Here is a 17,771-nt window from a genome sequence, read left to right as displayed (position 1 = left end):
AAAATCATGGTGTTCGTACCATTTCAAGGAGTAGTTGCTGGTATTTTGAACGCTGATGGGAATGATGATGGACATGAAAGAAGACGACCAAATTTTGTATTTCTGACAATGTTTTCAATGTTTTGACAATTTTTATTTGAGGTGTCTCCTATAATTCTTGTCAGGAAAGATCAGAAGCGGTTACAATAAGGAAAGAACAGTAACAACGACAACAGCATGCATGTTTGGTTTTTCCAAGGTTTTATCTCTGTCCATCTTGGTGTTAGTTTCACCTGCAGAATAAAACCTTTTCTTAGTTTCAGCCCAGGTTTTAGGTGTTTAGATAAAACCAGGTGTTGGTGTTAAACAAAAACCTCGAATTGGTCTTATCAAGACGTAGGCTTTTAGGGGTAGAAATTAAGAATAAAACTGACACTAACACCCAACACTAAAACCAAAACCAACATTGAAATCACCCAATGAGGGTCAAGGTGGGTTTCAGGGTTTCCTCCAACACGGCATAACCGCCACTGTGAGTGCCCGGATGAAGCTAATCCAGGTTTGGGGTTCCGTTGAAAAGAACTTACCTTCAGAAGTTGTCCATTGCCATATGCTAGTCCCCCCCCCCCCCCGCCCAAAAAGCGAGAGGAAAATCAACACGTGTTTAACTGGCATGCAACAAAATTTACTTAGCTTTCACAAATTGATTCTTTCAGTGATGGTATGTTCAATGCTGTTGTCAACAGAGAGTAGTGCTCAAGAACTGCAAATCACAACCGCGGCTTCAAAAGTAGCGGAGTCAAAGATTACCGCTACCTCTGACACAAAATCAAGGATTGATTCAAAACCTGACAGTGGTACAAAATCAGGCGATGGTACGGAACCTACGAATGGCATAACACCTGGCGATGGAACGAAATCAGGTGATGGTACCAAACCGACAGATGGTACTAAACCAGGCGATAGTACAAAACTGACTAATGGTACCAGATCAGGGGATGGTACCAAACCAACTAAAGGTACCATACCAGGCGATGGTACCATACCGCCTAATGGTATCACTTTAGGCGATGGTCCCAGACCGACTATTGTTACCAAATCAGGCGATGGTACCAGACCGACTAATGCTACCAAATCAGGCATCAAGACAGAGGATGGTAAGCCGAACAGAACTACGAATACAACTGGCGGAAAACCAGCTGGGAAAACTGAAGACGGTAATGAAAACGGTAAGCTGATATATCGAGTTAGGATTGACGTTAGAACGCCGTTGCAATCTTTATTTTTGTCTGTTGATTTTTCAACCAAACATTCTTTTTTACAATATTATTGTCGTGACACGGACAGCAACGCCTTTGGGCAAGCATATAAGACCAATGTTGCTAAACGAGTATCATCTCGACTTCAGGCTGCCATAATTTCCGTCTCTCTAAACTTTGAGAAAGTTGCAGGAATCTGACCAGACTTTATATTGCTGGCAACCAGACAGACTTTTAGATTATGATGGCGTATTTGTGTATGATTGTACAGTAGCATATATACATTTGTATATCCGGCTGTGCAACATTCTGCGTATGAAGCCTGAATTTCATCTCGCAGTCCAGAAACCAGTCACCAATCTTCATATCACTTACTTTACAGAGTTTTAATGAACCAGATCCGATCCTTCTCTTTCGTGAACTAAGAATAACTGAGTTCTACCATGCAGACATTCTAATCGTCTTTAGAAAATTACATTCGAATGAAGCCAACATGCCCAAAACAACATGGAGCTGCAGCATTCTAATTCTAATTCTAATTCTTATTAGCACTTTGAATACCTAGAATTTAAACGATAATCGAATTCGCTTATTGTCACTGCAGAAACTACCAGTTCGATGAACTCCACCGATGAAGGTAAAACATCTAGTTTCATATGTCATATTGCATCTTTTGCTCCAAATATGAGATATGCAAAATTAGGTGGCCCAGACCAATCCTTGGGTTCATTTCAGTTTGTTTTTCTCGACGTTCATTGCATTATGTTTTTTGTCTTAGTAAATGTATTCCTTATAACATACTTGTGGCGGTTCCTATTCGGTACTTTGTAAACTGCTATATAAACGCCTTAAATGTGTACGCGGCGCCACTAATGTATTCATTGTTTTAAGATAATTTATCTGACAGTCCTGCGCGGCGAATCAAGGGCGCAACTTTTCAACATTCACTGCATATACTCTTCTGCTTTGCCTTGTCATACTAATTCCGTTAAACTCGTGTCCTCCATTTGGTGTGGCATTTTCTTCAGAACATTTATTCTAAACTTTAAAGCTAAAAAAGAGAAAGGTGACGAGAACAACAAAGACACCAATACGCCCACAAGAGAATCCGGCCAAAAGAATGAGACAGGAACCAAAGGTACGTAAGAGAGGCTTTGACCTCCCGTTCAGAAAGGAAACACTATGCTTTTAAAAATATCACAACTGTCGATTAAAATACTTCAAGGACGCCGTTCGTTAAAACTATGAAGTTTGTAATTGGATTTGCGCAAATTTTCAATTTCGTCAATACGTTTAAATGTACCTATTAGCATTGCCGTTGTGTAGACAATTATACAAACTGATGAAATTAAGAATAAATTGGATAAGGATTAAAACAAAAGGAATCTGAGTTTTCTAGTACGTGAACCAAATCGAGAACGCTATTGAACATACATGTATATAAATTTAAAAACAGTTGTTTGGGATCATTCATACGACGATAAAAAATGATGTTTAACCAATGCTTACGTTAACAAAGGTTTGGTAGTTTCACCAATGATAAAGGTACCAAAAGTTTGATCGTTTCTATGTGCTAGAGCTTTGTTCACTCTTAAAATTAAATAGTAAAATAACTATTTAATAGATTTTTTAACTACTCTAGTATTTGCTATTGCACCGACTGTAAAAATCAGTTGTTTAAACTATCAAAATTATAATTGTTAACCATTTTAATGGTACTTTTTATTACTTTTTTTAGTTGGAACAACTGATTAATTGTTAGTTTTTTACAGTTGGTGTAATAGTAAATACCAAATTAGCTGTTTTGACTAATACTAAGAGTGTATGATTCGCATCGGTGGTGTTTCATAAACAATCAAAGTTTAACGCCACAACACTTGATTGATTAGATTGATAATTGACATTGATAAGATTACCTAAATTGCATCAATTCACTTGAAAATAGTTTTCATGAACTTTAAGATGATTTTTGATTAAAACTATTTTTAGTCAAAGCACGGAAACTAATGCATAAATAGGACGTGATAAAAGTAGTGCTGAAATGTTGATTGTAAAGAAATATTTTCTAATCATTGTGGATTTAATTGCGTGAGCTAAAAGCACGGAAAAAAATTATGAAAATGCGTAGTGGTGAGAAAACAATTATAAAACACATTTTGTGATGCTTCAAAGTTCAGTTTTGGTTTTGAAATAGCAAGTATAAATTTTTACAGATTCGGGATCAGAAGGCAAAAATGACGGTAATAGGCCAGGCAACAGGACATCAACGGCTAATCAACCTAAACCGTCCAGGAATGAGACTTCATCTGAAAATGAAACCGGTGAGATTGTTAAAGGGTGCTTTCAGTTTTTAGTTTTAGAGTGCATCAGATTTGATGGGAGAAACTGTAAAGATCAAGTGCAAAGAAGCCCTCACACAAAATATGGTTCTCAAGCACGGGATGGCACCTATCCAAGCGCGCACAGTATTGCATAATGTAACTTACCTTTGCTTTCCATGTCAATTTAATTGTTATAGGTGAAAAAGGTGAAACGAAGGATGGTGGAAAGAGTGATAGCAAACCCGATTCAGGTACATGTATTTGTGTTTCAATTCGTTTTCTTCCAAACCGAAATTTAATCTATATTTCGCTGATGGCATTCCCCGTCTTATTAGTTTTTGTGAAAGTGTTTGAGGACACCAACGACCATTTTGAACGTTACTTTTTTCAGTTTTACCTTAAAACCTCCACGAGGTGCATATTTGCGTTGGCAAGAAAACGCTTGAAGGTTTTGGTTTTTCAAAAGCTGAAAACCATCGTTTTTGCGAATGCACACTATTGTAGAAAACTTTTTAGTTCAATCTCACTTAAAAGATGCATTGAAGTGTTGTTGCTGTCTACGGGGGCAAGTGCAAATAATACGAAGGAAGATCGCGACAAACCGTCAAGAAATGATACATCCTATAATGAAACTGGTGAGAAAAGTTCACACAATGATACATTCAATATTCGTGTCATCATTCAAAGCTTGAAATTTGCCTTGAAATTCAAGTTTTTTATTTGGGCGTTGTGTGACATAATTTGTTATGCGATAGACATTGGAAAAAGACATATCATGCTGCAAAATATCTCGTGGATCTTATCTAAAATGAGTTCGTTTTTTGGTGTTACAACAGAAGTAGGTTAGCCAGTGGGTCGTTGTATATTGCTATGCAATTTGAGTCAGAAAGTTTTAAAAATGATATTTGTGCAGAAACGGGCGTTTATTTTTGTTCATTTCTGTCTCTTAGACACCAAACATGATAATGATGATGGCGGTAAGGGTGGTAAGCCGGATAATGGTAAAAAAGGTGCAAATGACACTAATGGCAGTAAGGACGGTAGGCCAGATAATGATAAAAAAGGTGCCAATGACACTAAGAAAGGTGAAGGTAAGAAAGCGTTACAATTATTTTGAATTGGGGACTTAGTGTCAGCTACATGTATACAGATATCATGAAAACAAGCAGGGTGACAGGGAGGACAGGTGTCTGAGGGCAAAGTTCAGACCTGTGATCGACGACGTCACCAACCCAGGTGGGTGATCTCAAGCTTTTTCCCGGCCTAAACCTTTTAAAACATGTCCCTTAATCTTAACCTCAAGTTCTTACATTTCTGCTGCATCGAGTTCTGATAGTAGATAAGTTTTATTAGAGTACAAGACAACTGCTGATTAAATCCCACCGGTATAAGCCCCGTACTCCAAGACACACTAGCCGAGCTTATTTTGTTATTTTTGTCTCTTAGACACCAAACATGATAAAGATGATGGCGAAAAGGGTGGTAAGCCGGATAATGGTAAAAAAGGTGCAAATGACACTAATGGCAGTAAGGACGGTAGGCCAGATAATGGTAAAAATGATGCCAATGACACTAAGAAAGGCGGAGGTAAGAAAGCGTTACAATTATTGTTGAATTGGGGACTTAGTGTCACCTACATGTATACAGATATCATGAAAACAAGCAGGGTGACAGGGAGGACAGGTGTCTGAGGGCAAAGTTCAGACCTGTGATCGACGACGTCACCAACCCAGGTGGGTGATCTCAAGCTCCTTCCCCAGCCTAAACCTTTTAAAACATGTCCCTAACCTTAACCTCAAGTTCTTACATTTCTGTTACATCGAGTTCTGATAGTAGATAAGATTTATTAGAGTACAAGACAACTGCTGATTAAATCCCACCCGTTATAAACCCCGTACTCCAAGGCACACTAGCCGAGCTTATTTTGTTATTTTTGTCTCTTTAGACTCTAAAGATGGTAGGAATGATGAAAATAAGGGTGGAAAGAACGACAATACGAAGGGTGAAGGTAAGGAGGCGAAATTCTATTTTTGTACCATCTAGATCGCGTAAATAGACTTTTGATAACTTCTATTATACGAGTACTCAGTCTATTGGTCCGACGACCCTGACTATCCTCACAACATTGAGACTCACTTGAAGTTAAATAAGAACAAGCTTGGAACGTTCTGAAAGTTGGAGGGGGAAACAGGCGTGTGAAAGCGAAAGCTACATCTAACTCTGGCAGCGTCGATGGTGCCAAGCCCTAAAACGGGGGGACCTGGGCCTAGGTCGACAGGCTTCTAGAATGTCTTTAACCTTAAATCTATTATTTAATTATTAGATACCAGAAAGTTGCATTTAGGAGACAAAGATTATTCTCTCGGGGGGGGGGGGGGGGCTTCTCTTTCAGTCATGACGAGAAATTCAATGTTATATACATACTGAAAGTAATTACCGTTTTAAAGCCTCAACTAGTAACATGGCAACTTAAATCCGATCAGGCTGACCCGTGAGAGCTTTCAGCCCACCTGGCTAACCTTGTTTTCTTTGTCTCATATACCGTAAAGGTGGCAAGCCTGGTGATAGAAATAAGGGGGCAAATGACACAAAGAAAAGCGAAGGTAAGAAAACGATTGTTTTTTTAATCGTAAATAAGAGTCAGAGTAGAAGCGGCAGCAGATACACATTTTGTCAACTGTCACACATTCATTCCGCTGTCAAACTGAGTCGGGTACACACATAACCATTCATGCAAACACCGGTAAAGAGTTATACAGACAAACGTGCTTTGATATAGCACTCAACCACCTCAACTTCTCATTTATTCATTAACGTTCCATCACACGGTCATGAAGAAAGTCGTATTGAATGAGTAAAGGATTAAAGAACACGGAAAAAATAAGTTGAAGTCATTTGTGCTGGCACACTACACCTGTGATCGACGAAGTCACCAACCCAGGTGGGCGATCTTGAGCTTCTTCCCCAGCCTAAACATTTTAAAACATTTCCCTTAACGATAACCTCAAGTTACATTTCTGTTGCATTAAGTTCTGATAGTACATGTAACTCCCAAATTTGAAAGTTAGATTAGTTTCATTAGAATACAAGACAACTGCTGATTAAATCCCACCCGGTAGCCCCGTACTCCAAGGCACACTAGCCGAGCTTATTTTGTTATTTTTGTCTCTTAGACTCTAAAGGTGGTAGGAATGATGAAAATAAGGGTAGAAAGAACGACAATAATATGGATGGAAAGAACGACAATAAGAAGGGTGAAGGTGAAGAAGCGAAATTCTATTTTTGTACCATCTAGATCGAGTAATTAGGCTTTTGATTACTTCTATTATACGAGTACTCAGTCTATTGGCCCGACGACCCTGACTATCCTCACAACAGTGAGAGTAATTTCAAGTTATAACACAACAAGCATGGCATTGGAAAGTCCTGAAAGTTGGAGGGGAAACAGGCGTGTGAAGGCGAAAGCTAAACCTAAGCGTCGATGGTGCCAAGCCCTGCTACGTCGATAGGCTTCTAGAATGTCTTTGACCTAAAATCTATTATTTAATTATCAGGTACCAGGAAGTTGCATTTAGGAGACAAAGATTATTCTCTTTGGAGGGGGGGGGGGGGTTGGGGGATTTCTCTTTCACCCATGACAAGCAATTCAATGGTATATACAAACGACTTATTCATATCGAAAGTAATTGCCGATGTAAAGCCTAAACTAGTAACAAGGCAAGTTTTAAATCCGATCAGGCTGACCCGTGAGAGCTTCCAGCCCACCGGGCTAAACCTTGTTCTCTTTGTCTCATAGACGGTAAAAGTGGCAAGCCTGGCGATAGAAATAAGGGGGCAAATGACACAAAGAAAGGCGAAGGTAAGAAAACAAATGTTTTTTTTCTCGTAAATAACAGTCAGATTAGAAGCTGCAGCTTGCCGCAGATACACATTTTGTCGTCCCTCACGGTAGGTGATAAAGCTTGGAACCAGTGAAACCTTGAAACCAGTGATAAACCTTGGAATCAGTCCTAAAAATGCATAAAAACATGAAATAATGCCATTTGAACCTAAGGTGGTTACGAATCAATATCTGGAGCTTATTTTAACATGATCAGATCGGAATTTGACGGTAGTTTAGAAATCAGTCGCATATCCGATTCAATAATCTATATTTTAGAACAACCCAGTCATACCTCGCCTCCAGTGTACATTACTGATCTCCCAAATATAGGCATGCACGTCACGACACGCCCATCACACACCCATAATATGGACCAATCAGCGCTCCGCTTACTACGCCACCACACGGGGCCTATTTGAACTACGGAGTGGTGTGATCATACAGGGTGATACAGAGAAGATTGACTACATCATGCAGTACCGCCTGGCACTTATCCGTAGAAACGTAGGTTTGTTACCGAAGGTTTTAGCCGGGTTTGGAGATGAAAAATGTGAATAAATTCCTTCGCTGTGAGCGATTTCGTACATATTCATGTACACATCGAGGGATGTAGAGTAGAGATATTTTCGTGATGTATTGTAACCAGTTCTAAGCGGACAATTTTTTTAGTGATTCCCGTGTGCTTGTTTGTCATATCTACTGAGCTTTATTAGAGCATTATATATACAAATGATTCTTCTAATAAAAAAGTTTTATTTTAGTATATGGAATACAAAACCATCACAACGTTTACTTTTGCTTTCATCGAAGAGCAATAATTAGATATTTGCAATAGCGGCCCGTCATGAATATAAGTTTATTTTTTAACTACAATAACACATTTCCAATTCATTCAATGATGACGTCATCCTCCACAAAAAGGTTGATTCTGGAACTACTGGCAAGTTGCTATCAATAAAGTCAGCTGGGACGAGATTGGCAGTTGGGAGGGTATAAATCGTGGAAGGAACGCGCCCGATTTCACGCGGTACTTGCACAGTGATTCCACGGTTTAGTACTGACTATTCCAAGGTTTATCACTGGTTACATGGTTTCACTGATTCCAAGCTTTATCAACTACCGTCTCTCACACATTCATTGCGCTATCAAACCGAGTCGGGTACACACACAACCATGCATGCATGCAAACACAGGTAAGAGCTATACAGACACACGTGCTTTGACATAAGCACTCAACCACCCAACATTCCATCACACGGTCATGAAGAAATTCGGATTGAATAAGTAAAGGAACAAAAAACACGGAACAAATGAGTCGAAGTCATTTGCGCTAGCACAATACAAAATAAATTTGCAAAAAATAACACTTCACATTTCAGATGCGCTTGCAGCAATATCAACACACGACAACATTACATATATTCGCATCCAGTGCGCCTAAGTGCCCGACTGTCATGACTGTCCAAATGTACACCTTGCATATGCATGGTAGATCAATGCGCGACATACAATTAACCAATACTTTTTATATACTTATTTATAGCACTGGAACTGTAGACTCTACATAGACAGATTCAGCCAGTACTCATTCTTAATATGCTCGCGCACCACCAGTACTAATAAGCCATTTTTAGTTTCAAGCGCAAAGTTTTAATTACATGTCATTATTTTATTAGATTTTAGGTCTAATTGCAAACACCTCTTCGACGATCTGTTATTTGGATAGACCTGTGTGTTTTGAAAAGTGTCTTACGTTGCTGTGACGTACCAATGACGTCTATGTATATATAATGATTGCACGAAATCCGTTGAACTTGACGTTTTGATAACAAATGCATGTCTTCCCTGGCATCATTCCTGCACCCCTGGGCCCGTTGTTCAAAACTAACTTGACATAACTGTGTGTAACTGAAGGAGATATCGCTTTGTTTGTGACTGGATTTGTTTTGAGAAATGACCTAAAAAAGTGTTTGGGGAACTCTATTCGATACCACTTTTAATGTAAGATGTTGTCATTCACCTCAATCTGTCAAGGATCGCTATCGTATGACTAACTTCCAAGGGGGACGTTACATTCGCACCGTAGTGTAAATGTTATTTGCATCTAATTCATTTTTAGGTTCAAAAGGTGACAAGAAAGAAGATGGTGGCAAGAAAAAAGATGACAAAGGAAGTAGGTATTCATTCATACACTGCATGACGACTGACTTCGAATCAGGTTTGATAATAGCATTCCGCGAAGTTACTATTTATAGCTCACAAGGTCATTTGCATAAGATATTGATGGCGTTTTAGTCACGTGGCAGTCGGACATCGACACTTATTTCTACGCATTTGAGCTTATTTCAAAGTCAATTATCTTTGACCCTGCATTGTTTTTAGCATGAATGATACCATAGAGTCAGAGAGAGAAATATTCAGAACAATAATGTAGTATTTCCAACACTCGGACATGTGCCAGATTGAATCGAACTGCTCTAGTTAGAAAGCCTGAATCCATTACGAAACCGCATATTTGTCCGACATTGCCTGTAATTCAGCGATGGGGAAATAGAGGGCAGCAGCTGCAGTGACGTCATCTTCGCGGAATGCTATTATCGTTATCGGTTAGCATTTGGTTTAGTAAGAATCAAAATTTGCCGGCCATGTTTTCTCTTCTGCATGCCTTATCCGGCTGCATTGAGATGCTAATATGTAGCGGCTTGCATATGGCAGTCGAGATTGCAATATCATTTTCAGTATCTCGATCTCTAACAGCTTTCGACTCCGACATGTATATCTGACATCTCCTAAAATACCAGACTGATATCAATTCGCTTTTTAGGGTTGCCACAAATGTTGTTGTCCATCCATGTAAACAAAATAATTAATATGAAATATTGTCTTCATTATGTAATCGACCAGTTAATTGAGGTCCAGAAGTCTGCTGCCTTTTAATGTCGATCAGATGTAAGGTAACAGACGGAATATCATTTTCAGAACAGAAAGTCAAAGTTCCCAAAATAGGCAAATCAACGATATCCAAGGAAGCAATGAAAGCAAAAGAGAAGAAGGACTTGGAGACGGCTCAAAAATTACTCAAGAAAGGGGGCAGTGCAAGCGCGGTAGGTTCAATGAGGTTAAGAAAAATCTAGAAAGATTAATTTTAAAGCATTGTGGTTTTATTACGTGTAGCACTTTCTTACGCACCAAGTAAGCTATACAAGAAATGTGTTAAAGGACCAACGGTGTTATTGCGGCCAGGAGTTGTACGTGCTGACGAGACTGAGAATTTGGAAGCAATATTGCAGCATCTTTGGGAGTTCGGAGCTAGATGAGGTATCATTTTGTTCGTCTTGATTATATATTTCCATCAATGTGATAAGAGTAACATCTCGAATTTAGTAACCCCCTTGTTAAAATAGCGAGAAAGCTTTTCGCCTTTCTAAAATATCTTTTTCTTATATGTAGTCTTTAATAATTCTTTGTGCTAAGAATAACGAATAACGCGTTATTCTACTATCTAAAAGTTGGGAAAATGCTGAACGCTTTCAGCAAAAAAGCTATTTACTAAGAAAACGGGAAGTAAACGAACGGTAAAGTAAAGGTAAAATCCGCCTACTCCTTCAAACCCGTATTTTGTCATTCAAGTATACTCGTACTACAATGGTAACCGTGATAATGTCATGTCATGATACGGCCCGAAGATTTTCAAATGGTCAAGTTAAGAGGGCTGCATGAACCAAATTCTTTAAGCCGTCGAAATATAATGGAATTAATGTATAATGATAATCCTCTCCTGCAGGTGAAAGCACGGGCAAAGAACGCCAAAAAAGCTGCTGAGAGGGATGCCAAAAAGTCAGCTGCGGGTTCGTGCAGCAAGGAAAATGACGCAGCAGCACTTGCTAAGTATGCATATACATTACTCGCTGATGGTTCAGAGGCGAATCATTTCTGTAATATTACAGTTATGATTTCTTACGTCGATGATGGGATGGCCCAACGATTGTAGACCTGCATGGTAGAACTATCGCTGTGATTAAAATCATCGCTTCTTCTTGCACAATATGTAGTTGTGTAATACCTTGACATCTCAAGTTAGAGTAAAGGTCCTCTTCAGGATTCCGGAATTGCGTCGACCTTAAACAATTATCGGGTTTCGGGATAGAATGTGCGGCCAAACTGTCGAATTTTAGTATTTTCTATTCATGCCGCATCCGTCGCGTTTTGAAATTTAACTTGGAATTAACCGAACATGCACAGTCGTTCTCCAAATCCATTTCGTGGGATGTGAAAGCGTCACTTCCAACTTCCTGTTAATTGCATTTTGATAATAGAATTAAAGAGAATGCCCTCAATGTTTAGGTTCGTTGCTATGATAGAATCATTTTAAACTAATCTCAAAACATTGTTCACGAACCGAAAACCAGCCAAAAAGAATGATCGAATCACTGAGAGTCAGCGTGCTTTCTTGACAACAACTGGTGAATGGCTAAAAGAATGATACCAGTCATGTCCCACAATCAGAATAAAGGAATGTGATTGTGATCACGAAAACGACACTACTGATATCTAACGTGTGTTTCCCTTGCAAACAAATAGTATAATAAACTGTCTGCCTTCTTACAGGTTGATGAAATTACTGCGGGACAACCCTTGTCTAAAGAAGAAACCGTGTGATGTAATTTTCGGCATAGCCGTCTTGATGGACAGATCGGAGCGCCTTCCAAAGGTAAGAGAATGGATACCGATCACCAAATGATTTCAAACATAAAATCCGAACGGTCTGTATGGGGATAAGTTTTCACTGATAAACTTATGCTAATTATGGTTACCGCTGTAATTATGAGTTAAAAATGACATAGGTCTTCACTATAGATTATATTTGCTCTTCTAGATGAAGACATTTTTGCATGAGTAAATTCCTTTAAACACCCTTCTCTACAATTATCAATACAACATATGAAAGACATTTCTTCTCATATACAAATGTGTGTACTCTCATTTTTTCAGTCTTCAGTGTACGGCCAGAGGTATTTCATGTGCTTAGATGACCCGGACGTACAGAAAAACCCAATTTTATTGAAAACTGGCAAAGACAACATTAAGTTTATTTTCGGCGAGTCGCCAAAGGGGAAAATGATGAAACATGGTGATGCGGTAAAAAACGACGTATTTGCATTTTGCGCGGGTATTACAAATGATACTCTGGCCAAATGGCAGGTAGGGAGATACGCCTCTAGTTCTAGGACATTGGCTTCTCAGTTCTCGCTAAAGCAGCAACTTGAATAGCTGATTTCGTGATCAGATCAGAACTCCTACATGGCGTAGCGAATTTCACACTTTTTCTCCACTTGCAAGATACTGTGCACAGACATGACAAAGATACTTTGATATTTGTCGTTTGAAGCACATTTCGTGGCAGCTTTTGCCAAATTTAAACGTTTGCTTGGCTTCAAAACCTTTCCACGTAGCTGGGAAACATCCGCGCCCAACCTAATTGCTCCCATCTTGTCTGGCGTATCATCTTCACCATCTGAAAAATGCACCTGGTCAGACTGCCTTCAGCTTTTCGATGAAATTTCTACTGACTTGTAGAGTAGATTTTGACCATTTGATAAAAATTCATTTTGCTACATGCAGTGACTCGATCAAACTATAATTCTGCGTGGAAAGTCTTCTTAATCTTATCACTGATTGGGCACTTCATTATTAATATTATGAAATAAGCGTCAAGATTTAGGGTTAGTTTTACTTTTGAGGGGTTTTAATGTCTTCTGTCACAGCATGCATTCGAATGTATACATAACAATATACTACCAAGTAATTTCACTCTCAAGTAACCCTTAACTCTAAAACTGTATTGTATGCTTTGCCACGCAGTGTAATTTCCTGGGTCAGAGTCACAAGGATAAAACCAGTCAGAAACTCTCAGCAGTTGACATGAAAAAAATCCCAGAAACCTGCATTGCGCAGATGTCGCTGGATTACACCGCCGATACATCCGCTGCTGCAGCCTCGCTCCTGGAGAGCGGAGCTGGTGATGGGGGTGACGGAGAGGAAAAGGAACCGCCAAGTCCGGCCTTACTGATAGCAGCGGGAGAGTCGGTACGTTTCAGATGTTGTCAATTATTAATTGGTTTATCAGCGGTTTATTGAAGGTGGTATTTAAGTCCAATACCTATTACCTATCACCGAATAAAGCTCTATTGATCAGAGCTTTGTGCCAGTATTACATAGATATGCCTGGTTCTCCCAAGGTGACATTTGAAAATAATATGATAATGATAAGGCCAGGATTAGAACCCATCTCGCATGTGCAATGCTTTCTCGGTCATAGCCAATGCAATGCTGATTTCATTGGGAAATATCGTATCAAATTGAGATCAAGATGAGAGGGATAAATATTTAAGTTTGAAATGTTTTCTTCTTCTAAATAACCCACCATTTTGTCTCCTTATAGCTACTGAATGGTACCCCATCCTCCGATGTAGCCAAAAAGATAGCGAATGGTCCTCTCTGCGCGCAGTTATCATGTTCGAAGTTAAAGACACTCAAGACGGAAGATCTCTGCCCCGGCAACACATTCAAGACCGTCGAAACAGGACAGGTAATGAATATCACGGACTTAAATTAACTCCGCATTTGACCCGTCCCGCATGAAATGGTTTGTCCCTAAAAGTGCCCATCACTGCTTGCCCATCCTGAGATCACTCCTTCGCCATATACAAAAAAAATAAGAAATTGAAATATCGACAGGCGGAGTATGAAAACCACTGGTTATGCCAGGATGTTCTTGCCGGAGTGACGCTCTAATCAGCTGGTGTAATACAGTGTGCAAATCGGTACATGAAAGATTTATAGGGATATTGCGTATTTCAAAAATATTGCCCGCGCTGAGGCCGGGTGAAACCGACAGAAAATATGCAGGCTGATGATGAGCTTATATGACGAAGTGAAATCGCTTGAACAGTCTACCACCATTCGTAAACGTCATCCCGGGGTCTTATACTTCCTTTAAACAAAGCCATCTTGATAAGATGTAACAATCTTTGTTGTCAAGATGCCTACCGCCAGTCCATCGAGATTCCTTGACTGACTTGTAAAGAACGAAAGTAGCGCTTCATTTTTGTCTGCACTAGACATTCCCTTACAGACGGGTTGTTTCAAGGATAAATGTGAGGCCTCGATTGGTGCTCTTACCCCTGAAAACATGGCGAACTACCACAAACTTCTGTGTTCCTTCCTGAAGAAGGAACTGCTAGATGATATCACCAAAGCAAAGGAAAAAGGAGCGGATGCCTTGTACAGTGCCATTGGTAATGTCTGTAACGTGGAGGACTGCATGACCATGGATAGGGTATGTGACCTACACCAAGAAAGTTCTATAGAATCTTCTTGCCTGTACTAGACCTATACCACTTATCCTGAAATTTAATACGGCTGCCACGAATTGTAATTGCGGAAGCGTTGCGGTAGCGTTGGGTCGCCCTATTCATGGGAACAGAGTATCTCAATAACAAGATTGATGGAAATAACCGCATCATGACTCTGTCTCAACTTTTCCCAAGCTGGAAAAAGTGCCCGTTCCTATTATACGGTGATGAATTAAGAAATAGTTCTACTAATATAAACGTTAAAGGCGAATAACATAATTTTGAGTTCCCGGACCCAATCCCAAAAACATTAAAAACATTTCCACATTCATGAAACTCGCGTAATGGCAACAGTTGAAACTATTGGGCGGGGAAATGCCTGTTTTCTGTTTTTTTTAAACTGTTCATTTTTCGTTTGATATATGAAGATCATTATATCCATTTATATAAGCAAAACCTTTCTTGACGCAGTTAAGTTGATTGACAAATATTATACTGGTACACGCTTTGTATTTGTTTCAGCTGACGGAAATTGCCATTGCGGCCACTGATACTCTGAGGGTCGGAAAGTTCAAAGCTCTGACCACTGACATCAATGCCCTGGATTTGCGATGTATCACAAAACATCTCAAGTACGTAACTACAATGTACAATAAGCATTGTCATTCTCGATTGCAAAATGAAGGTAACCAAACTCCGTGAGAGTGGAGCTATGGTAGCCCAAACCGCGGCAGCAGCCCAGGTTTGAGCGAAACGACAGCTCCACCCGCGGAGCAGTGGCTCTACCCGCGGAGCAGTGGGCTCCACCCGCGGAGCAGTGTAAAGTAAACAACGATATGTGATTTGACTGCTTTCAGTTTTGACTCAACTAAAGGCAGCTACGGTTAGTAGTGCCAAGAATTCAAAACTAGTCATTATGAAATCTTGGTTGTACCTACATATTTGTAACTGCTGCAGTCAAAGTGAGGCAGAGAGCCAGTGTGCGTGGTGCATTGTCATATACTATAAACTGTGGCTCATTGCAATCAAGGTGTTTTTGAGTAACCATCTTGACACACAAGGCCCCGCGATCGCAAAGTCGCGAGCTCTATTATCACGGGGTACATACTTGATCGAGATGGACTTATTTGGGCAAGACATTGATTAAGTTCATCTTTGTACGTATCCGGCCTCCCTCACGGCAAGGTTCGTTCGTATAAACTGTTTACATTAACTTTTGCGCTATTAAACAAAAACTTGCCAGCGCGTTAAAAAATGACATTTTGGTGTTTTCATATTGGTCAACACAACAGCATACATGCGTACATGTATTTTTACGCATAGAAATTATCTAATTCAAATCTAAAATCTTTAAACCGATGAAACTGGCCTTTTTGGAATGACTTTATTTTCTGTGCTTCTCAAATCTAATATCGCTCTTTTCTTTATCTCAGTTTGAGTGAAATAGCAGAGGCGCTTACCCCTGATGAGTTCGCGGGTCTGTGCCAGACCCAGGGCATGTCCCTGTGGACAAGGAAGAAATGCATTCCAGAGGTTCGCACTGCCTGGCTGGCTGTTTGCCGAGAGGTAGGCTGATGTCATTCTCCAATCAGATCGACGAATATTTTTTATCTCTCTGTCAACACAGATTTCCATGACACCATGTGATTCCGGACATGGGTACAGGCAATTGTCGTTATCAGAATCAACACAATAGTGGTTGAATTGTGCTTATTATAAACCGCGAGATGCGGAATGCGAAATCGCGATATGCCAACATCGGGGAGAGTACCATGCGCCACAGGAAGTATTGCAAATATGGATCCTGAAAAGGCGAGCATTCTTGAGACCGAGGCTGTATAAGGAGCTATCCTTGTTTTGATTGGCCCATTGAAATAGACTCCGCTGGGCAATGTGTGGAATAATTTAACCTAATTTATAGCCTAGTTTCGATTGTCAGACTATCCCGCGCTATTTTTAGGGATGACCAGAAGGTGCATGCCTTGTGTTATCGGTCAATCTTGTGTATGGTGACTTGTGCCGCAAGGCGTAACGTGAAAATAATACACGAAGCATCCTGAACCTCGTAGTATTTTACTGACAGTATATCTTGATAAGTTGCAAAAACCTTTGTGGTCAAGATGAACATGCAGTTGCATGTGACCTTTGTATTGTCTTCGGCACTACTATCATTGAATGAAGAAGTGGACAGTAGCGTTAGAAATGGTGATTGTCATGGTCCAGGGAAGTAGAAAATCTTGTGGCAGAAAATAATGATTACTCATTTCGCGATTTCGGGATTTCTCATCTCGCGGTTCATGATAAGCCGTTGAATAGCATTCCGCGAAGATGACGTCACTGCAGCTGCTGCCCTCTATTTCCCCATCGCTGAATTACAGGCAATGTCGGACAAACATGCGGTTTCGTAATGGATTCAGACTTTCTAACTAGGGCAGTTAGATTCAATCTGGCACATGTCCGAGTGTTGGAAATACTACATAATTGTTCTGAATATTTCTCTCTCTGACTCTATGGTATCATTCATGCTAAAAACAATGCAGGGTCAACGATAATTGACTTTGAAATAAGCTCAAATGCGCAGAAATAAGTGTCGATGTCCGACTGTCACGTGACTAAAACGTCATCAATATCAGTTTGATGCAAATGACCTTGTGAGCTATAAATAGTAACTTCGCGCAATGCTATTGCAATCACTCGTCATGTTGTCTTGGCTCCGTCGCAAGTCACAACGACTAAAATCGCTTGTTTTGCGCGGTGCTTAAGATTTCTCTGTCCGCTTCCCTATATCCTCATGATCACCGAGCAGGCAAATGAGTTTAGTAATTTGATGTCCATAGGATACAGTGGCGGAAAATGGATCATCCTGGCACAGTTTGTTGATGTCCAGCACGACGATCCCATCACTTCATAAAACTGATTTAAATACCCACCAGGCAAATTTACTGGACGAATGTACAATGTAGAAAGATATATT

The 17,771-nt window shown here is 39.9% G+C and overlaps 1 protein-coding gene across 1 annotated transcript; it reads left to right on the top strand.

The window, feature by feature from the left end:
- Nucleotides 1-697: 697 nt before the first annotated feature.
- Nucleotides 698-6,854, top strand: LOC135497009 (protein qua-1-like). The gene is made up of 8 exons (XM_064786641.1): nt 698-1,208; nt 2,290-2,376; nt 3,757-3,810; nt 4,510-4,650; nt 5,006-5,146; nt 5,505-5,567; nt 6,109-6,162; nt 6,733-6,854. Exons 1-8 carry the CDS (start codon nt 698-700, stop codon nt 6,852-6,854), a joined length of 1,173 nt encoding a protein of 390 aa, XP_064642711.1.
- The last annotated feature ends 10,917 nt before the right edge of the window (nt 6,855-17,771 follow it).

This window comes from Lineus longissimus, chromosome 1, assembly GCF_910592395.1.
Source record: "Lineus longissimus chromosome 1, tnLinLong1.2, whole genome shotgun sequence".
Taxonomy (NCBI): Eukaryota; Metazoa; Nemertea; class Pilidiophora; order Heteronemertea; family Lineidae; genus Lineus; species Lineus longissimus.
The sequence above is the reverse complement of the archived record's forward strand: the minus strand, read 5'-3'. Positions and strand labels throughout refer to the sequence as shown.

Coding starts and splice junctions, on each gene's coding strand:
- LOC135497009 (XM_064786641.1), top strand. CDS start 698: ATGGTATGTTCAATGCTGTTGTCAACAGAGAGTAGTGCTCAAGAACTG. Junction 1,209..2,289: donor TGAAGACGGTAATGAAAACG/GTAAGCTGATAT, acceptor TAAACTTTAAAG/CTAAAAAAGAGAAAGGTGAC. Junction 5,147..5,504: donor TGACACTAAGAAAGGCGGAG/GTAAGAAAGCGT, acceptor TTGTCTCTTTAG/ACTCTAAAGATGGTAGGAAT.